This window comes from Triturus cristatus, chromosome 2_2, assembly GCF_964204655.1.
Source record: "Triturus cristatus chromosome 2_2, aTriCri1.1, whole genome shotgun sequence".
Lineage (NCBI taxonomy): Eukaryota > Metazoa > Chordata > Amphibia > Caudata > Salamandridae > Triturus > Triturus cristatus.
In genome coordinates, this window is record NC_140582.1 from 524,551,475 (window position 1) to 524,573,952 (window position 22,478).

At 46.5% G+C, this 22,478-nt stretch overlaps 1 protein-coding gene across 3 annotated transcripts in view; it reads right to left on the reverse strand.

Annotated features, from left to right (window-relative positions):
- LRBA (LPS responsive beige-like anchor protein) overlaps positions 1–22,478 on the reverse strand; it is a 2,426,603-nt gene that overhangs the window by 235,259 nt on the left and 2,168,866 nt on the right. For 2 of the 3 annotated variants that reach the window (XM_085641653.1, XM_085641652.1), the window contains exon 50: positions 13,425–13,617. In XM_085641653.1, the coding sequence (XP_085497779.1) occupies positions 13,425–13,617 (193 nt within the window). The remainder of the gene's footprint in view (positions 1–13,424; positions 13,618–22,478) is intronic. The other variant, XM_085641654.1, reaches the window with a different exon arrangement.

Sequence of the window (22,478 nt, forward strand, 5' to 3'; positions counted from 1 at the left end):
GTCTCTAAGGTAGTCTGAATAGCCAGGTCTTCAAAGCCTTTCTAAACGGGAGTTCCTTGTCAATCAGTCTAAGATCATTAGGTAGAGTGTTCCATAGCATAGCCGTTTTCATGGAAAATGCACGTCCACCTGTCCTCGTCTTTCTGAACCTTGGGGTAATTTTGATTGCAGGATCTAAGCGTTCTTGGTGGAAGATATTTCTGCAGTCTCTGTTTCAGATAGCGAGGGCCTACCCCTCTAGTTGCTTTATGAGCCAACACGATGGCTTTAAACTGCACTCTTTTCCCTACAGGCAGCCAATGAAGGCTTTTCAAGTGAGGCGAAATGTGATACAGTAAAGGCACATTCCTCAAAAGTCTGGCCGCAGCGTTTTGGATACGCTGCAGTCTTCTCATCAGGTAATCCGGGAGCCAATGTACAAACTGTTAGCATAATCAAGTTGGGAAGTGATAAGGGCGTACACCACTGCCTTCCTACAGTTCATAGGAAGGAAACGTAAAAATCTTCGTAGTGTCTTCAATCTCCAAAAACATAAAGAGGAGATATGCGTGATTTGTGCCTTGCCAGACAGTTGCGAGTCAAACCTGACCCCTAAGTTCCTTGCCACCGTTACTGGTATCGGAGGTGGATTCAATTCTACTGGCCACGACAACTCCGTCCGTGGAGGAGTAGGTTGATTAAAAAATAGGACCTCAGTCTTATCAGTATTTAATTTAAGACAATTTTCAGTCATCCAGGTAGAGATGTTTAGTAGGCATTGTTTAAAATTAATAAAAGCTGTGTCATCATGTTCCTTAAAAGAGAAGATTAGCTGTGTGTCGTCTGCATAGGAGACAACTCGCACACCCCATTTCTCAATGATTGCAGCAAGGGGCGCAAGATAAACGTTAAAGAGCGTCGGACTAAGTGCCGAGCCCTGTGGCACCCCCTGCGCCAAAGGTCTAGAGCTAGAAACATGTGGGTGTAAAACAACCTGTTGTGACCTGCTTTCCAGGAAAGATTGAAACCAATTCAACACGGACCCCGTCACTCCCATCCCAAGTAATCTATTTAGGAGGATCTTATGGGAGACCGTGTCAAACGCTGCGGATAGATCCAATAGTACCAGCATTGCACAGCTACCCTGATCAAGGGTTTCACGGATGGACTCAGAGACTTCCAGTAGGGCAGTTTCCGTGCTGTAACCAGCCCTAAATCCTGATTTTGAGTCATGTAAATGATTGTTAGATTCAAGGAAGTCTGAGAGTTGTCTCTGGACTTCCTTTTCCAGGATTTTTGCGGGGGCTGGCAGTAGGGAGATAGGCCTAAAATGTTTCAGTTCCGAGGGGCCTGCATCCTCTTTTTTAAGAATGGGGCGGACCAGTGCCTTTTTCCAATCAGATGGGAAAATACCAGTTTCCAAGGAGGAATTCCATAGCGCGTTCAAGGTATCATTCAGAAGAGGAGCTAAAAGTTTAAAAATTCTGGCCGGACAAGGGTCGAGGGGAGAGCCAGACTTGATTTTCAAACGTTCCGTGAGAGAGGCTGCCTTCTCAAATCTGCGAAAGGTTGACCAGTTATCTACTGTACTGATCGGAGGTATCTCCTGATTTTCAGTTGATGGAAAGGTGGAATAGATGGTCAGAATTTTATACTGAAAAAAGACGGCCAATTCCTCGCAGAGATTCAGAGAGGGTGAAATGGTACTCTTTAAGGCCTGAGGTTTCAGAAAGCCCTCTACTATCCTGAAAATCTCTCTGGATGGATTGTCCGCATTCAGAATTTTTTTAGCCATATACTCTCTCATCACATTACGTTTTAGTGCATGGAATTCTTTTAGGGCTGCCTTATATGGTACTTTAGCAGTGGGTTCATATTTCTTTCGCCAGACTCGCTCGAGTCTCTTACATCGGCTCTTTCCACTACGGAGCTCCGTGTTGAACCAAGGTGCTGACGGTTTATTCCGGACCACCTTGCATGATTTAATTGGGGCCGATTTATCTAAGGCTGCCCTAAGCCATGCACGAACAAGGGAGGCATCAAAATTAGGATTCCCAGACAATATGGGGGAGGTATTATGTAGTTTATCTCTCATAGATTGAGGCGTAACTTTCTTCCAATTTCTCCTGTACTCCGTCACAGGCCTGCTGAGGACTATCCACCTCAACAAGGTACTTGTGCAATGCTTTCCTGTGCTTTGCTACAGAGAACCCCGCAAAAAGCTGATGGTCGTTGGTATGATCAATGTATAAGTTTAAAGCATATTTTCACAAAACACTACTGCCTTGACAGCCAGGTCTAGTAGGAAGAAGATTTCGCCTGCATGATCTTGCAAGACTCTTTGGTCCAACCGATTGTCTTCCCTATCCTTTTTCAAAGGGTGATGGACTAGTCAACGTGGAAGGAAGCCTGCCCGAGTACTCAGCAACTATTTATATGCAAAAAAGTTAATGTAGGACATTTGCACCGAAGTGCCTGCAGTTTCATCAAGCAACAAACTGATGTAATTGGAACGAAATGAAATAAAATATATTCATCTAAAATTAACACACAACCTCTAACTTAACTAAGAATCACTGTATGGCAAAGAAATAAAAGTGATATAGTTGCAAAAGCCTGTTTTGGGAAAGGACAGAGGAAGTGTCAACATGACTTATAATGTGTGCACATTAATATGAAGTTGGGACGAGTTAGCACATTAAAGAAAATATTTAGGAGTAGCTGGCAGAGTCTAGCATACCTTAAAGGACATCAACTGTTTAATCTGATGACTGTGCTGACAGCAGTGTTTAATGTGAGCTTGTGATGAGCACAGACACTCATTCTTTGGGGCCAAGATGTATTTTAAATCATAATGTTTAGATACAACGAAACTGAGAGAAGGATAGAAAAGGGAGAAGAAAAGAGAAAGGTACAAGAATGAGATAGAGGACTGTTATGTGTAGCTGGTGGAGGAAAGATTCACAAAGCTGAACCAAGAACAGACAGCTTTAGTATGAATCAACCTCCGTTTGGAGTCAGGCTCCTATGAACAACTTTGGGCCCTATAAGCAGCAAATGTTGATTGCACAGATAAAGGAAGAAGAATATATGTTAAATAAACTAGTTACTTACCTGTACACTAAGGTTCTCCAGTATTGATATCTTTCATAGATTCACATGCTTGTATCTTCCCCATCGTGATGGTGGGAGTCTCACGGTAAAAGAATAACCATAGCAGTAAAAGAAAAAACTGCATAGAAGACCCATAAGGAAGTATATAGTTTGGTAGCATATCACCATTATTATGTGGTCCAAACACCAACCAATCAGCTGCCAGCCCTGAGATCACAATCCCCAGCAGAGCCACAATACCTCAGATTTCCAACCAGCCCATAGAGTGAGCCAGGGATGAATCTAGAGATAAAAAGTGGTCTATCCGCTAAAAAACGGGGAGGCGGGCGGGCCGCATGTGAATCTATGAAAGATATTAATACTGGAGAACGTTAGCGTACAGGTAACTAGTTTTTTCTCCAGTATTGAATCTTTCATAGATTCACATGCTTGTATCAGAATAGTCAGCAGTGTATAACCAAAGCAGCGTTTGTAGGATAGACCCCTTTTTCTAGGGCTCTGCTTCCTAATATTAGAAATCATAATGAGTTATGCTGCTCCAAAAACAAAATTATGCATACATTTGCTTGTCACCATGTTAATATGAAACAAGAAATTGACAATGTATATAATAGACAATCTAATCAAAATATACAATACAATGAATAAGAAGTACCTTAGTGAAACAGGTGCCGTAGAACTGCTTGTCCCACTGCGGTGTCCGCTTTCCACGCTGTGTCCAGACAACAATATCTGGTAAAGTGTGTGCATTTTTTGTCCATGTCTCTGCTTTGCAAATGTCCGGGAGCAATACTCCCGCGAACAATGCGGTCGACGTTGCCATCTTTCTTGTGGAATGTGCGCAAACTCTAGCACGCAAAAGCTTTCTTGCCTTCTCATCACAGAGTGATGGCCGAGGTTATCCATCATGAAATGGAAGATCTTGATAGAGCTAAACCTTTCCTGGGCCCAGCAAAGGCGATAAGCTATAGGTCGGTTTTCCGAAATGATTTTGTTGAGTCAATATAAAATTTGAGGCATCTTTTGATGTCCAAAGTATGCAGCGATTTCTCTGCCACAGATGATGGATTCTTGAAATACGTAGGTAATACAATTGGTTTTGGATTTGTCCTGAGAATTACTCTGTCCAATTTGAATTGAAGAAATGGTACCGAGACAGAGAATGCCTGGATCTCACTGACTCTCCTGGCGGACGTGAGTGCGATTAATAATGCCACTTTCCAAGAGACTGACTGTAACTCAGCCTTGTGAATCAGTTCGAACGGAGGTTTCATGAGATATGACAAAACTACATTGAGCTGCCACTTAATGGATGGCTGCTTAATAGGTGGGAACATTCTGAACAGTCTTTTTAGAAATTCCTTTATGATCCTCTGCGACCAAAGCGACGGATGATTTTGCGTTCTACGATATCTTGATATAGCTGCAAGATGTATTTTTATTGAAGCATGGGATAGCCCAGCATGGGCTAGGTGAAGTAGGTACGGTAGAATCTGCTCCAAAGGATGCAGATTTTGATTAGAACACCAATGGCAAAATCGCTTCCATTTTGCTGTATACGTTTTATTGGTAGATATTGCCCGAGAGTTCGATAATATATCCCTGCACTCCTGAGGGATATCTAAGGAATAAATTCATGCTCGTGAGGTTCCAGGCTGATAAGTTCAGAGATGTTAACTGCGGGTGAAGAACTTGCCCCCCTCTCATGGAGATCAGATCCTGTATCAATGGAAATTGTACTCTGGGATTTACAGACAGGTGGTGGAGTTCCGAGAACCGGAACTGTTGCGGACAAGCCGGGGCTATTAGGATCAGATGGCACGGTTCCGCTCTCATTTTTCGTAGTATCCTTGCACTGAGAGGAAACGGGGGAAACGCGTATGCAAACATCCCCGTCCAACGAATGTGTAGTGCATTTCCCCACAATCCCTTCTGAGGTAATCGACTTGCAAAATGTTTGCAGTTCTTGTTGTGCTGGTTTGCAAAGAGATCCAGAGTTGGTGTACCCCATAACCTGAATATCTTTAAGAGCTGAGTTTGATTTAGTTCCCATTCGTGACAAGTTGATATTGACCTGCTTAGACGGTCTGCTCTTGTGTTGTGTACTCCAGGGATATGTTGGACCTGCAGAGAAATGTTGTGTTGTAGCATCCAGTTCCAAATCTTTTGTGCTTGCGCTGAGAGGTTTTTTTATCTTGTACCTCCTTGCTTCAGTAAGTAAAACATCGTAGACGTGCTGGCTGTCCTTACTAAAACAGGCGAATTTCGAATTCTGGGTAGGAAAGCTTGCAGACCCAGGCACACCGCTCTTAACTCAAGCATGTTGATGTGCAATTGGGCTTCTTGCACTGTCCAATGGCCCTGTATTTCCAGTTCCTGAAGATGTGCTCCCCATCCGTGTAACAAGGCGTCTGTCAACATGACATAGCTTGGAGATTGTGGTTCGAAAAGTAGGACTCTTGAAAGGTTGTCCCTGATGCCCCACCATGACAATGCTTTTCTGATCTGAGGGGTGATAGTAATTTGATCCTCGAAGGATCCTCGGGTTTGCACCCATTGTTTGTCAAGTAGTTCTTCCAGCGGCCGCATGCGAAGTCGACAGTTGGGGACTAATGGAATGCAAGATGATATCATTCCCAGTAATGATTTGAAAATTCTTACTGAAGTGAACCTTTTTGCTTTTAATCGTTCTGTCAACTGCATTATTTTTTGTGTGCGCTCTATTGAGTGGTACGCTTTTGCTTCTTTTTTTTTTTTTTTTTGAAAACCTTTATTTCGAAATTCAGGACACAGCTATTCAGCCGACAGCCCGAAGGTTCGGCAGCCTTGCAAGTTAGATACAGTAATGCGTCCCGGATACAGTACGAAGAGTAATGCAAAGGTCCAATTTTAAATAAACACAGAAAAAACACACAACAAACCCCAGCAAGGCAGATCATTGAAATCCCATGGCGAAAGCCCCCAGGGGAGGCAGGACCCCACTCATCTACTAATTATAAGACTGTGTGCGGAGGAAGAAGGGGAACAGCAGAGGCCCAGAACGGGTACCTAAACCAAACTGTGCTGGAAGGTAGGTCAGGGGGAAAGCTGTTCCTCGGGAGGTTCCAGATCCGGGGCAAGACATATTCCCCCCCTATATTGGTTCCACCGCCCCCAGATGGCGTGCCACTTCCGGGGGCGACCTCTAGAGCAGTAGACCGTCTTCTCCCTAAACATGCTCCAATCCATGTTCTCCTTCCACGCGGTCAGAGTAGGGGGACCCGAGGAGCCCCATAATCGCGCGATATCCCTCTTAGCCACCATGTTACCCAGAGTCACCCATTGGGTCTGTGCCTCATCAAGATCAGTGGGCCCCCAAACGTTCAGGAGGCAACACCGCGCCTCCGGCTGTACCACAATGCCCGTCACCTCCCCCATAACTGCATGGACTCTCCTCCAGAACTCCACAATGACCCCACATTCCCAAATGATGTGCAGGAAAGTACCCACCATACCACATCCCCTTCTGCACAGGCCATCCTCCGAGAATCCCATGTGGACCAGCCGTGGCCCCGTAACATACACCCGGTGCAGTATTTTGAGCTGCACCAGCCTCAGACGCGACGGGATCGCAACCTCCTTAGGCGAAGAAACCGCTGACTGCCAGTCCTCATTATCCAACTCGAGGCCATCCCTGGTCCACTGTTCTCTCAGCCCCAATAGCAAGTCTGCCCGGACGTTTATCAACTTCTTATATATGAGCGAAATCGTGCTCTCGGGCATATGACCATCAAGGACTCGGTCCTCAAGGGGAGAGGACTCCGGCACCTTCTCACCCTCCACTAGGACTGATCGGAGGGCGTGACGCAGCTGGATATACCTAAAATACTCTGAAGGCCCTAGCTCAAACTCAGTCTGCAACTCCTCGAAAGACTTCACCCTCCCCTTATGCAGCACATCCCCCACCTTGGATATCCCTATCAGATCCCACTTATCAAAGCCCTTCGTATGCCAGAGTCTTCCCAACCGTTCCGATTCAAACAATGGGGTAGCGAGGGTTAGCCTGTCCTTCCAGCCCAGCGAGTCGGTCGCCATCTTCCATACGCGCACCGCCACACCTGTGGGCCCCGTGAGGGACGAGTCTAGGGACCGCGAATACAACGCCCTGTAGTAGACGCTTTTGCTTCTTGAGTTTGCAACCTGGCTCCTAGGAACTGGAGTGATTGCCCTGGGACGAGGGAAGACTTCTCCATGTTGATCTGCAGTCCCAACCTTTGGAATAAAACTATGCAGCATTCTAGGGCTTGCTGTGCTTCCTTGAACGATGCCCACTTTATGAGCCAGTCGTTCAGATACGGATATATCTGGTGGCCTTGCTGTCTCAAATGCGCTGCGACCGGCGTCATGAATTTTGTCAATACCTTTGGCGCGGATCTGAAGCCGATGGGTAATACCTTGAATTGATAGTGGCGCCCCACCACCGTGAATCGTAGATACTGCCTGTGTTTGATGTGGATTGGAATGTGAAAATAGGCATCTAAGAGATCTAACGATGTCATGTAATCCCATCTGTGCAACATTAGTAGAATCGCTTGTAGCAACAGCATCCGAAACCAAGTCTTCTTGATATAATTGTTCAGGCCTCTGAGATCCATTACCTGCCTCCATTTGGTGGATTGCTTCTTCCTTATGAGGAAAAAATGCGAGTAGAATCCTCTCCCTCGCTGTTGGACTGGAACCTCCTCTATTGCTCCTTTCACAATGAGGGCCAAGACTTCCGCCTTGAGTGCCGAGAGATGATTCTGGTTCTTGTGAATGGTGCTGGTGTTTTTTTTATGAACTCCAGAGTGTGGCCTTGATGTATAATATCCAACACACATCTGTCCGATGTTATTGACAGCCACTGATGAAAATAGCGAGAGAGGTAATGATCTGATTGGGGCGTGGTGGACGGCGCCTGAAAATCGTCACCGTCTCCTATTGGAGTCCTGCGCCCTTCCCCTTGCGGCAGGCTTTCTCCTACATTGCTGCTGATAAGAGGAGTTAGAGGAGCGAAATTGCTGGTTATTGTTGTATTGACGGTATCCCTGCTGGTAAGGTTAGTATATGTTAGATTGAAATGAAGATCTTTGATTGAATTGACCTCTTGATCCTCTTCCATGAAAAGTTTGAAATCTTCCTTGCTGCAGAGAGCCTAAGGCTTTTGCAGTGTCTGTGTCTGCCTTTATTCCGTGTAACGCATCATCTATATGCCTTCCGAAAAGGTTCTCTCCATCAAAAGGCATATCCATGATCTTTGCCTGCACTTCGGGTCTGAAAGATGTAGCCTTCAGCCACCCTTGCCGTCGAAGCGCTACCGCTGCAGTCATTTGTCTGAAACCAAGAGATGATATGTCCATGGCTATGTCGATGGACTCGGAAGCAGCTCTAGCTCCATCTTGTAAAGTTACAGCTGTCTCTTCTCTCTTGTCTTCCGGAAGATGAGCCAAAAGTGGATCAATGTCCCACCACATCTGGCAGTTATAATGACTGACAAGTGCCAATGCATTCGTAGCCTTGATGAAGCTGCTGCCAACACTGCAAAGTGCTTCCCTGCGCCATCCATCTTTTTTCCTCATCAGGGGGAACAGACAAAGTAGAGACCGGGATTTTGGAGCGTCTCTGCGCCGCCTGCATAACAACTGATTCAGGTCTAGGATGACCTTTTAGGCACGCTGGTGATGATTCCGGGGCACGGTACTTTTTCTCGATCCACAGGACGGATACTGCCACTGAGGCCGGATTTTTCATAATCTTCAGTCCTTCATCCCGGATGTGATTGATGATTGGTATCATTCTAATAGATTTTCTTGAAGCTTCCTTAAAATCGTATCAGCAACACTAATTTTCCTTTACCGGCAAAGGAAGCTCGAACCTTTTGGACGCTTTTTCCATTAAGTCATGGAAACCACCAATGTCGTCCGGTGGTGAGTTTGCCGGTGACGGTACTGGAGAAGAAATTACATACTGATCTCACTCATCGACCCCAAGATCATTTGGCAGTAATTCTCCTTCCTCTGGCTGTTCCTCAGGTTCGCTTTCAGCAAAGTCATCCCTAATTGTTATTATTTTAGGGGTATGCACCGTTTGCACCTGCGGTGGAGGCTGAACCACTGGAGTCTGAGCCGTCTGCTGTAGTACGCCCATGGTGTTGGCGGCAGGAGTATTGGCATCTGGGAAACGGCGGTAATAGTCGTTTATCGCATGTCTTAAGTCGGAGACTAGGGAAATAGGCACAGATATTGCGTCTTCCCTGACATTATCCTCTTTCTCCTCATCATAATCGTAGGCTTGCTGGAATGATTCATACCTCTTGGAGACTTGAACTGACTTGTCTTTAAACGACAGTTCTTCCTGAACGTCTTCTTCATCTGTCTTCTGGCTTTTAATATGGAGTTGCGAGGGACTATAAGCTACTCCGTATGGGCCTTCATCTTCCAACTCCTGTAAATCCAGCATCTTAGAAGGAAGCGGCGAGATCTTGGTCCATGCAGTAAAATCTGCTGTTTTCTTGTCCGTCGACGAGCCAGACGACGGTGGAAATCTCTTTATAGTAATGGGTCTCGTAATTGGAGACTTGAAAGTCGTTGGCGACGGAACTCCCGTCGACGAAGTTTGCATACTCGTCATCGACGGCGTCGACGGTCGTGTCGTCGACAGTGTCCTCGATGGTGTCGTCAACGGGATCGTCGTCGATGTCTTTGTCGGCGTTGAGACTGAGGCAACCTTGGATTTCGTCGACGGGAGCGACGATGGAGCTTTTGACTTTTTGAGGGGTGTATGAGGCAAAGACAACTATGAATCTTTTGATTTTGCCTTTTCTATTTTTTGTTTCTTCACCGCAACTTTCTCCTCAGACAACTCCCTCTTGTGTTTGGAAGAGGAGTGTCCTTTAGTTTCCTCATCAGACTCAGAACCTGAGGCATTCTTCTTCTTCTGAAGCCATAATAATAAGCGAGCTTCTCTGTCTTTCAAGGTTTTTGCCAAGAAAGTGCGACAGTATTTGCACTCGTTGGGGACGTGCTTAGGGTAAAGGCAGTATAAGCATTCTTTGTGAGGGTCCTCAGAGTATAATCTGGCCTTCCCACAAGATTTGCAAGATCTGAACAGCCTCTTCTTAGAGCCTTCAGACATGGTGAAGAAAGAGAGGAAAAACAGTACCTCAATCCAAGAACTGTAGAAAGGTCAAAAGTTCACCAAGTAACCAAGAACTGAGGAGAGCTCAGGTAGACTCCTTCTCACACGACGGCGGTTGGAAATCTGAGGTATGGTGGCTCTGCTGGGGATTGTGATCTCAGGGCTGGCAGCTGATTGGTTGGTGTTTGGACCACATAATAATGGTGATATGCTACCAAACTATATACTTCCCTATGGGTTTTCTATGCAGTTTTTTCTTTTACTGCTATGGTTATTCTTTTACCGTGAGACTCCACCATGACAACGGGGAAGATACAAGCATGTGAATCTATGAAAGATTCAATACTGGAGAATCCAGCTGTTCTTAAGGCCACTACTAATGTATCAATGATATATAGTTTGAAAAAGTGCCTAGCCAAGCTCCAATCTGGTTTCTGCCATAGCCTTGGTACTGAGACACATTCTGTGTTCTAAGATAACATAATAAAAATCAATGAAGAATGCCGCCTAGCAGTTATGGACCAACTGGAACACTTCTCTGCCCTTAATACTGTGACAACTCTATGCCGATAGACATGTTGGGCTCAGTAGGGAATGTCAAGAGCCATCCTTTGGCTTGGTTCTACAATTTCCTATCAGAAGGACACTGAGGGTGAAAGTCTATCTGCTTCTGTAATACACCTTTTTGATTTCATATGGGTCCTCCCTCTCTCTACTCAATCTTAAACATCAATGTAACACCCTCTCATCTTTTGGGAGTTCTCTCTAAGAAAGTCAAATCTCTATATTGAAAATATTGAGTTATTGTTAAATGTATTGCCCTGAACCCAGCTCATTTGAGGGCTGGATGACTGAAGAATCTTCATAACACCTCAAAATTAGATTTTTTTTTCTCAGTCACAATACAGAAGGGTGACACGAAGATTTTTCATCTGCCACTATTAGGTCAAAATACCCTCTCACAAATACAGTACAAATATGGTCATCTTTGATGAGGGCCTGAGAGGCAAAAACTCAAAGGTATCAAGAAGCTGCGCCTTCTATTGCTTAGTGTTTTAGACATTGATGCAGTTTCTGGGAGTTCAGCACCGGTCCTCAATTAGATCCTGAATAGGCAATGATCTATACTGAGGACTATTACACAAAGACTAAAAGCACTATCACATGCTTTATATGTTACAAGCAAGAGATATAGTTATACTTCTCTAGAGCATAAAAAATAGGGTTAAAGTTCTCAGGTGCAGGTGAAGCTACAGTGATTACATGTGAATAAGAATTACATTTAAAATGTTGGGCTTGTCTTTACAGTTCCAACATGATTGTGCCCCAAACAATCTATAGGGGAGAAAATAACATTGAGGCCTTTTCACAAAGGTATTTCAGCCGTAAACGTATTTACGCCTAGCAGAAAATCACCAAGGGCTTTCAGGCCAGAGTAAATGAATGTACTACAGTGGATTTTTCAGGAACAAGTGTGGAGAAAACAACAATAGTAAACCCAACTCAAGGTGTGGCGAAAGAGTGTTCCAAGGTATGGTTTGCCTTGGAAGTTTGGGAAAGCCCACAAACATTTATGTCTGTGGGTATTCTTAAACTTTGATCAAATTCATCAGTCCTTGAAAATGGTCAGAGATTTACTCCAACAAGGGGCTGGAGTAACTCCCATTCAAAGATGGGAAGGGGAATGGATGGAACAGCTTTCTCCACAGGGAAAATTATGGAGAAGGCTCTGTGAAGAAAAAAAAATGTGCGTTTGTTCAGGGGGCCCATCTCCACAGTAGAAATCTGCAGTGCAGCAATAATAGGAGCCTGCTGGAATTCTCCCACTAGTCCCTAAGCCTGTGCCTGGCACAGCTTTTTATGTGTACTAGTGAACATTTTGTTGAAAAGGAACAAACATGTAAAGGTACATACCAGCAGATGTAAAACTACGTCCATAATTTTACATTTTTTGAGAATAGAACACTCTATCTTGAGCTCTGGGATAGTTCTACATTCCTCAGACGAACCAACAAATTATTAGCCATTTTGGTGGTTAGAGACTAGAATTTTCTTCACTCAGGAATCACACTTAGTCCTTCCTTGTTGAGCGTTTAGCGGGAGACTAAAGAATGTATTTATTAATTTGTAGATGTTATACACAATTGATCAAGCCACAGGGGCAGCAGAGTGCTTTAGAATGACTACTTTAATATTAAGTATAATTAACAGCAGGTTTTGTCTGAGGAAAAATAAACGTGATATCATAGGACACACACATTTTAAAAAAAGGCTCTGGTTCAGCCTATAACAAAGCCTAGAGACCTCCTATGACCATCTGAGTAACACAAGCTGTAGAAATCAATCAACTTAGGAGCAGCATGGTTTAACACGGACTTGAGCACAACACGCCCCTTGGGGGAGCTGCATACTTAATAATTCTGTGATCAATCAATCAATGAGCTGGGATAAACAGCAGTAGAATTTACCTCAAGCGAATTATTTTCAAAGGAGGCCTTGCTCTCCAAGGTATTATTGAGAGAGCCCTAGGAACACGTGTGTCAGAGAGTAAAGAGCATATCTGTACGAGACAGTTTAAGGAAAGATGACCAGTAATGGACTAATGATATACTGCGAAAGGGAACAGCTTGAGCATAGGCTCAACTATATACACCAAAACTATGCGAGATTCTGATAATCTGACGGCAACGGCTGGCATTTCCTTGACTTTTTTTTTTTAATGCAAACCCTGAGCCAAGACCAGAATCATACTGGAGCGTACAAACGCAGCAGCTTCAGAAAATGTTATTTACTAATGAAATTTGATGAAAAGGAAACCCAGAAGGTGAAAAATTGAATCCAAACAAGGTTCTTCCTACAGAGAATCGCATAAAACATACTGATTCGACTCGAGTTTCAAAATTCAGTATCTGTTAAGGCATGTACATCTTTAGCGCTGCAGTTTTTTTTTTTTTTATAAATGAATTTCACTTGGAGTTGATAGGAAAAAGAAGGCGAACAAAATACATTTTCATAAGCTCATTAAAAAAAAACTGAAGTTTCTGCCAAATAAACTATGGTCATGTGTTGTTGACTGTAATATGCCAAAACAAACCTATCATAACGTTAAGTGGAATTCACTTTATTGGCGAACAGTTAAAGAGAACAATTTTTTGAAAGAGAATATGTTTGTTTACCTGGGAGGTTATGCCACTTGTTGACGGCAAAGAGCCGGTTGGCAGTGACTGTAATGACTGCGGGTGCTGCCAGCCCAGGCTGGGTGTTGGCGGCCACGTGAGTGACAGGGGAGTTGGAGGGGAACTTCAGGACCATGATGACATCCTGCTGGGCCTGGTCTGTGAACATCAGCGGCGTCTGCAGGAGGAGATACTGTTGAGTGGGCACAACAGGAACCCAAACAAATGGGAAAAGAAAGGGAGACACAGGAAGGGGACAAGAAAGACGACAGGACAAGAGAAGGAAGACCCCATTATCATAAAGAAGCAAAAAGCAGCTGCAAGAGAAAGGAGCATGAGAAGCATCGGCAGGCCAGTGGAAACTGCAGGGAACAGAGCAGGTGAGCAGCGCTTCGGGAAACAATGGGATGTGCGTCAATGAAGACCGGTGCGATGGACCATTGTTTAAAAAGTAACTGCATGTCACATGTGTTTCCAAAACGTCATGGGCAGAGGGCCATGCATTTTGCCAAAGGCCTTTTTAAAAAAAAATATTATTCGAAACACTGGAAAGTAGGTGGTGACCTTCCTTTATTTCCCATGTTCTCCTGTTCATATGTGCTGTAGCAATATCTAAAGCACACATTTCATCAGCTTGACACAGTAATCACACAGATACTTATGTTTGTATACTCAGCCAGTCACACAGAAAATAAATATTTGCAGGTACATCTAAATTATAATCAAAATGTGAAATGGCCATTTTAAAGAGGGATGGATTATTAGAACTGCGAGGTCAAACAGTGTAGGCCACGTTGTCTATTTCCAGTTGCCTGCCGATATTTGCCAAACTGATTATTTAGAGAGATCGACAGAGGTCGGACATAACCAAAGTAAATAAAGAAAAAAACAACTGCATGCATAGAATAAGCAAAGAAAAGCAGGCAGTATGAAAGAAAATTATGCACAAGTTTTGAAAAATCAACCTCGTGAAAAAATTGAATAAATTGCATTTGCAGAAATGAATAAAGTATAAAGACAGGGTTGCTACATGGTAGTAAACAAAACGTGCTCAGTATTTAAGAAACGTGAATAAAAATGCTGGTCCAACAAATCGTTGACATCTACCCCTCGCTAATCTGAGAAAAAAAGGTTAGTAGCCTACAGTGGCTTAATTTACCATAAGCAACAACGGTGTGTAATTTCCAAAGCATCTAATGACATTTTATACGCAACTAATAGTCACTGTAAAGAAAGCCATGTTGGGCTAGCAGTCTCTACGTTTCATGGCGTATGTCACCAACTTGTACATCTTAGGACATTTTTGTCATCCCACTAACTCTCAGGCACCGTCCAAGCACTGGTTTCATTTTCATCAACTCTTGTCTTGTAAGATAAGCTTCCAAGAAACACTAATAAGCATACGTTCAATGGGTTCAACTGCACCCAGGCAGAGGACTCGCAAGTGCTGAACCCCGTCAATAAAAGGTCCCTCGAACCTATGCCAACTTTAACAGTATTTGTGCTTAGTTTGTCTTGTACTAGAGCCAATCTGTGGCTTTTGGAGGGGTGTAGCTAGTTAGCGTCCTATTTCTGTAAGCATGTGCCGGATGCTTTCCAGCGTTCTTCTCCCTGGGGAGAATCCCACCCTGTGAAGGAGTGGTTACAAGGTGCACTGTAGTGTTGCGCTACAGGGTGTCTGCCTTCATTCCTCACTTAGCAGCTACGAGCAGAAAAGCATTTCATTAAGCGGAATGTCTTAGGTAGCGCTTACAATTTGGATCTCTTACCCCATGCCACTGACATTTCTTCTTTAATTCTAAACCATCTGCTTTCAGTTACACTTTGAGGATACATTTTCTTAGTACATTATCAGTCCCTCCATCAGTTATTTGAGTTGCTCTCGAACATCAAACTTTACCTTCTACGTAGGCCAAAGAGACACATCAAGTATCTAGAAAGACTGGGTCTATTACGAAGACCAATTGTTTGGCACTGGCTGTCCATTGAGAAACAGGTACAATTTAGGGCAGTGCTATTGGTGCACAACGCTTTAGAAGGTATTGGTCCACACCACCTACTCTTACCCTCAGCAAGCAATGCTGCCTAGAAAAATATGTTTAAGGAGTCTTGTCTTCTTCCGCTGCGAAAGCGACTCAGGTTGAAATTCTATTCATTCACTTGAAAGGGCTTATCAGTTTCCCTACTTGGGTGTGACTATTGGCGGTTATGGTACATAGGATTCAAGTTTGCTGAATAGCAAACTAGGGTTTGCTCAGTCTGTAGGTTTCTTGTTCAACCTGGTGGTGAACATAGCCCCTCTGCTGGAAACGTATAATAGGAAAAGCATCCTGATTTTGACCTTTGGGGCCATGCAGCTGGGGCTATAGAAATGTGAGTAGCCTTCAGATCGAAGAGAATCGAGTTCTAGGCCATCTCCTCGGGGTGCCTCTTAACAGCCCCAATAATGCCATCCATGAAGAATTAAGTGCAGGATGCTGGGAGGACCAAATAAGGCTAAACCCCTTGTTATTATTGTGGTCCTCCGGGCATAATCAGCATACTTTTTTGAAAAAGGACATAATCCGGGACTGTTGTGTGATGAAGGCTTAAAGGTACCATTGATCTCTTACATTAGGACTGGTCTTGCCTAATTGGGTAGGCCTTCTCAGTTAACAAACCCTACGGAAATCTCGAGTAAAGATAAAGCCCGGGTAAAATAGGTCTTTATGGAAGCGAGGACGAGGGATAGGCTTGCAGTAGAGCTTAAAAAGTCTACTAATAGGGAATAGGGAATATTTCATACCACTTGTGGCTTGGAAACATATCTAGACCTGATGTACAAGTTACTTACCTTCGGTAACGATGTATCTGGTAGAGACGATTCTAGCCGCAGATTCCTTAACGTAGAATTATCCCCAGGCGTGAGACTGGATCCGTAATTATTTTTGCCACAGCATCTCTGCGCCAGGGGGGCGGCACTACGCGACTCCGCCCTGACGTTGTCCGCGGGCGTGACGTCAGCGAGGTCACAAAAGTCCCACCCCGGCGCGCTGACGTCAGTTTTCTTCGGATAACTTTTCCGCGCCACAACTCGGAGCCATCACAAACAAAGACTGTGAAAGTATGGGAACAGTGTGCGAAAAAATCAGTGAAACAGAATGGTGAGGAACAGCACCAGTAGGGACAGTGCCAAGCAGTGCGTTACGGAAAGTCATGGAAGGGAAAGAACAGAGCACCGCTCTGAGAAGCAACCCTGCAAAGCGAAGGCGATATCTTCCCCAGAGACAGAAAAACATGTGAAAAATGTCGTGGCAGACAACAGAAATTCTGCAACCCCAATCTAGAACAGTGGAGGGCAACAAGTCCGGAACAGAGGAGTAACGACAAATTACCCCAAGACAACATCACCAAGGAGTGTCGTATCCCCCGTAAAGAACTAAAGGCTGAGGTACAGCCAGAGACCCCAACCCAGAGGACTGCAGCAGAGTCAGAAACCCCAAGCAATGAAAAAAGGGAGAAGATTAAAAGTGGGCCCCACACTGGAAAACCAGGGTGTAGGGATGCAGAAGTACACATGAACCTACCGTCCAATTACCAGAAAGGAAGAAGTGGAACAAATAAACAGAACAAAGAATCCTGCCAGGGAGGAAGTGAAAGAGGGCACCCGCAGAAGACAAAGCCACCTGGAGGGAGGCGAGTGCAGAAGACCAGCTGAAAGGTCCTCGCAGAACGGGGAGGAAGGGCGGGCCGTGAAGGAATATGCGGCTAGAATCGTCTCTACCAGATACATCATTACCAAAGGCAAGTAACTTGTATCTGATAGAGACTACTCGCAGCAGATTCCTTATCGTAGAATAGATACCCTAGCCATACCCAGAGGGGAGGAGGGTCTGCGAGGGAACCTCACCAGCTTGGAAGAACACAGGGCCCCAACAGGAGATGTGTCATGGGGACAGGAAGGACGGCCCAGCCCTCACCAGCAGAAGTAAGAAGGGAAGGCCAGGATACCACTAGCCTACCCGAGGGGCAAAGGGTGTCCGCCAGAAAACCCGGAGGGCAGACGGCACCGAGAGAGTACCAGAGGAAGAAAAGAACCACCCGCAAAATCCAAGGAGAAGAGGTGGAACGGAAGCAGAGCCCGCCTCAGGAGAACACACACACAGCGAAGGGGACAGCTGAACGGGCATCAGCCCCGAGGCAGGGGACAAGGCAGGAACGGCCCCACAGCCGATAAGCGCATACGGAAAAAGGAAGACACAGTCGCGCAAAGCTCCACCTAAGCAAGGGACAGGAGCACACGGGTACACACCGAGGCCCACGGAGGTGAACCATAACGACTAGTCGTGCGCAGCAGGCCGCTGGTAAATACTATGAAGTAGTGTGCCCAGAACAGCCGAGCGCAAGACGAAGACAGAGGCAAGGGAACCCCAAAACAAGCCCCAGAGAAGGACCATCCCAGTGGCACAATCCGGCCCATGAAGCAGACCTAAGCCGTCAACCAGAACACAGGAGAACACCAGGAAAAACCTAGCCCCCCTGGAACACAAGGCAGAGGACCAGGCCGAAAAGTCGGAGAATAAGGTGGAAACACCAAGACACGACGCCGTAGACAGCATGACAAAAGTCAGTCCGGTGATCCAGAGGCTGAGGAGAGAAGGCAAAACGCACAGAAGCAGATAGCCCGCAGGAATAAAGGGCAATACGTACTACAGACAAGCCCTGTAGAGGAAGGATAGAAATACCATCGGATACTGAGCAGGACAGAACTTGGAGCGGAAGAAAAAAGACCGCACCAAGCGGTATACAGTGACTCCAGGAAACGTGATGAACCAGAGAAGGTATTCACACCCGCCCAGCTTAGGACAGAGCTATACAATAGCCGACAAGTACCCCACCTAGGGTATGACACATCCCAAAACAAGAGGGGAATACCTCTTAGGAAAACCCGCAGCAGAGGTCAAGAACAAAAAAGACCTGTGGGTATCACCACAGGCGGCTTACCAATCAGCCAAAAAATACACAGATGGTCCAACCTAAGGACTTATACGGCTTCACTAACAGCCAAAATTCACACACCACAAAAGCTTAAGGGCTGTACCAGCACCCAAAAGTACAGAGGGGCAAACTTAAGGGCCCTGAAGGCATTCCAAGCCACACACAGCCCACAGACGGGCCAACCGAAACACTAGGCCCAAAGAGAAAGGTGGGAGAAACGCCTCCTATAAGACACCTGAGGACCGACAAGCCGAAGCTTACGGAGGGGGAGGAGGACAGAGCCCCGCAAGGAGTCGTTGAATAGCGGGGCCCGTGGGTGATAAATAAAAGAATCCCATCAAAAGGCAGGTCAATAAGAATATTCTCCAGAAAGACGCTATCCCGCAACCAAGCATGGCGGCGGAGGGCCACAGAACTCGCCATAGCGCGGGCGAGAGAATCGGAGACATCCAAGGCCGAACGGAGAATAAATGCAGCTAACTCCCGACCATCCTGCACATGGTGTCGCAGATCAGCGCGGCCACCTTCGTGGGAGGTGCGAGACAGAAGGGACTCCGCGGAATCCCATAGGTCGGAGGTAGTCCTGGCTAACACACAAAGTGTGTTGAGCGCGCGCATAGCAGCACTAGTGGAAGCGAAAATGTTACGCCCTCAGGAGTCTAACCACCGGGCCTCCCGTGACGGAGGGAGCAACACTGAAGGCAAGAAAGGAAAAGCAGTCTGCAGGACAGGGCCCTGGGCAGATGGGTGGGGAAAAAAAGGCAGACCGGATCGTGCGGGGCAGGACGGTGGCGGTGGAGGAGCGGCTGAGGCACCAGATTCCCCCGTAGCAGGACGCCCCCAGGTCCCTAGAAGAGAGTTGTGGAGCGAAGCTTCAAATGGAAGAAGCGGCTCCCCTCCACCAGAGTCCTGGTGGAGAACCTCCAACAAGTGGTCCGTTGGGAGTGGAGCTACCGGGTTGCCCATTTGCAAAATGCCGGAGGCCGTGGAGATGGCCCGGACAAAGGTTACACTCGCCTCCGTAGGGGGTCGTGGGGGAGAGAGAAACTCTTCCGTGGGCGAAGGCTGCAAACTAAGCCGCCCGTCCCCGTGCCCTGCTGGAGGAAGAAACAGCCAGCCCCTGTAGAATGGAAGACCCATGGACGAGTGAGGGGCCTGAGGGGTCTCAGGAGAAGGCAGAGAAGCCTGCAGGGCAATCAACTGCAAGGGCTGTGGACGCGGAGACGGCATAGAACCCGCCCTGGAAGACGCCGGGGAAAAGGCAATGACGCGGCGTCCAGTCTCCGGTGAAGAGGAGACAAGGAGACGACAATCCTCTGGGGAGGAAGGGACATCCGGAGAAGAGTCGACGATCTGACGTCTGGACGGCGCCGGGGAGTCCGCCATGGGCACCGGTGTGTCCTTGCTCAGGGCTGAAGTGTCCACCAGGGGTGCCGAGTCAACCTCCACCACCACGTGCCTCATGGGAGAAAGGGGTGGGTTGGAGCCGAAGCGGCCAAGGAACGGCGCCGATAAGGTGCCGGCTCGACCTCAGACGAGGCAGCCACCTGCGCAGAGGACCGAGTGGGACTCAGGGAGGCGCATCGGGTCCCGGCCTCCACCCGCGGTGCCGTCAGGGCCGGGAAGGAAAGCCGTCGGCACTGGAAAGGCGTCGGCTCGGCCTCCGGTAAGACAGCTGCCTGCCCAGAGGACCAAGGGGGACTCAGGGACGAGCTGTGAGTCCAGACGACCTCCTGCGACACCACAGGGAACCCCACGGGGTTTTGCGGCGAGGCAGAGATGCCGTGGGTCAAAGAGGGGAACCCTGTAGGGCCGCGCCTCGACGACACCACACCTCCAACACCTGAAGCCGAACTCGTCGGCAGAAGGCCCCACGCATGGCAAGGGATCTGCGGACGTCACAGGAAGAGGTCCCAAAGAAGCCTGCAGAGCCGTAGCGTAGGCCTTCATTTGGGCCCTTGTCTCCCCAATGCCAGGAAACGGCGGATAGGTTGGCGACGGGCTAGGGCGCACATCCTGAGAGGAACCCGCGCCCTCTGCAGAAGGAGGACAAGGCCTTGGTGGCAAGCTGCTGGACTTACCGGCGGGCGAACGACGCCCATGGGGCCTCGGCGGAGGACGATGCCGCAGCCGGAATCGGTGGCTTCTGGACCCTTCCGAGGTAGGAGACGGACGCTGTGACGAGACCGATCTGGACAAGCGGGCCAAAAGCAATTTTATCCGGCGCTCCCGCCGGGACTTCGGCTTGAGATTCTGACAAGCGTCGCAGTCCGTAGAATCATGGTGCTCGCCCAAACACCACATACAAATAGGGTGAGGGTCCGTCCCCGACATCTGATGCGCACAAGAAGCACACGTCTTGCAACCCGAAGACATTGCACACTGTTCCCAACGCAAAGGCGTTAAAAAAGGCCTGAAAACAGGTCAAGGGAACTCACTCCGGATCCGCGTTGCACGCGAAAAAGAAGGAAACTGACGTCAGCCCACCGGGGGTGGGACTTATGTGACCTCGCTAACGTCACGCCCCCGGACGTTAGGGTGGAGTCGCGTGGTGACGCCCCTCGGCGCGCAGAGATGCTGTGGCAAAAAAAGTCCGGATCTAGTCTCACGCCTGGGGATAATTCTATGTTAAGGAATCTGCGGCTAGTAGTCTTTATCAGATAATTAGTCCTTGGGAACGGTCTCCTTTAACCAGGTTCAGACGTGGCTCCATTAGATGGCTACTGAGCTTTCCCCTGAATCATTTTGACTCCGGGTCAAGTGCTTATTTTGAGCCTGTGGTTTTCGGTGCTCAGCACCGGAACTTAATTGTCAGCACCGGTAATTATGACAGTCTGCCACATGGCGGCGCTGTTTTTTAAATTCAGAGATGAGCACAACTGTTGTTTATTAATTCAATATACATTAAGATTGACTAATACCTGCTGCGAAATCTCTTCTTTTAACTTAGGGGTCCTGAAATTGACAGAATTTTCACACTTGTAGGAGTGTGCCTTATTAGTTATGCTGTTACTGTAATTGACAGCAGTAATGGGCAGTGCAAGCGGAAGTGGCCTGCTGATTAGAGCCCTGGCACGTTTTTTCTTTTTACGAATTAAGCACTTTCCGGGTCCATCTGCTTATGCTCATGTGATGAATGCTCACCACAGAGTTTATTACATTGTACCCTTTCCTGTAAATTCTATGTTGCTTATTCTAGATTGTTTTTAATACCGATTTTCAAGACAACGGGTACCAAAAGGTGTAAATATGCTTTAAACGTACTTCAATAGCTCTCCTCCTCTGAAGAATATTTTAAAGTATTACTTTTTGAAATCATCTATACGCCTTCGGAAGCCTTTGATGCTTTGTTTTGATGTTTTCAGCATGAATTACAACGTTGGACTTCCATCTGTATTAGCTGCTGTGGTTTTTAACTGATTGATATGTTCATGTTTTGTTATTTATTGCTTATCTGGTGTACTTTCATAATTATTATTTAATAATCGAATAAAGTTAATAATCAATCACTGGAGCACTGACAGCAATTCTTAGCCTAAAAGACGTAATGAATGAACGGTCATATCAGAGGTTTGGTAAATCTCCAAAACCATATGCAATTCGGTTGTTTAACATTGTCTTCCTGGTTATTAGTTACTCTCTCTTTGGTTCTTTGGAAATCCTAACACACGTCTTTTCAAAACTGTATGGACTGCTAGTTTGACTTGTTTAGTTTCCCAGTTGTGTGAAGGCCACGTGTGATATTCAGTACCACATACCAACACAAACACAGGTATAACGTCACTTTCTTTGCCTGGTTCTGCTAAGTTGATGCTCACAACCAAATGAGAAGGCCACATGGACTCAGCCCGAAAAGAAGGGTACGTCAACCCTGAAGGAGCAGTTTGTGGCAAAGTGTCAGAGCTCACAGACTTCTATAGGTATTTCTAATCTAGGTTAATGATATCAGATGAGTCACATTTTAGGATGTCAACACTATCCTTTGTTACCAAGAGTGAGAAAGAAAATGGCATCATTGCCAGTAATACCACAAAAAACCTGATGGTGAACATGAGGCAGTAAGCTCTGATGATCCCG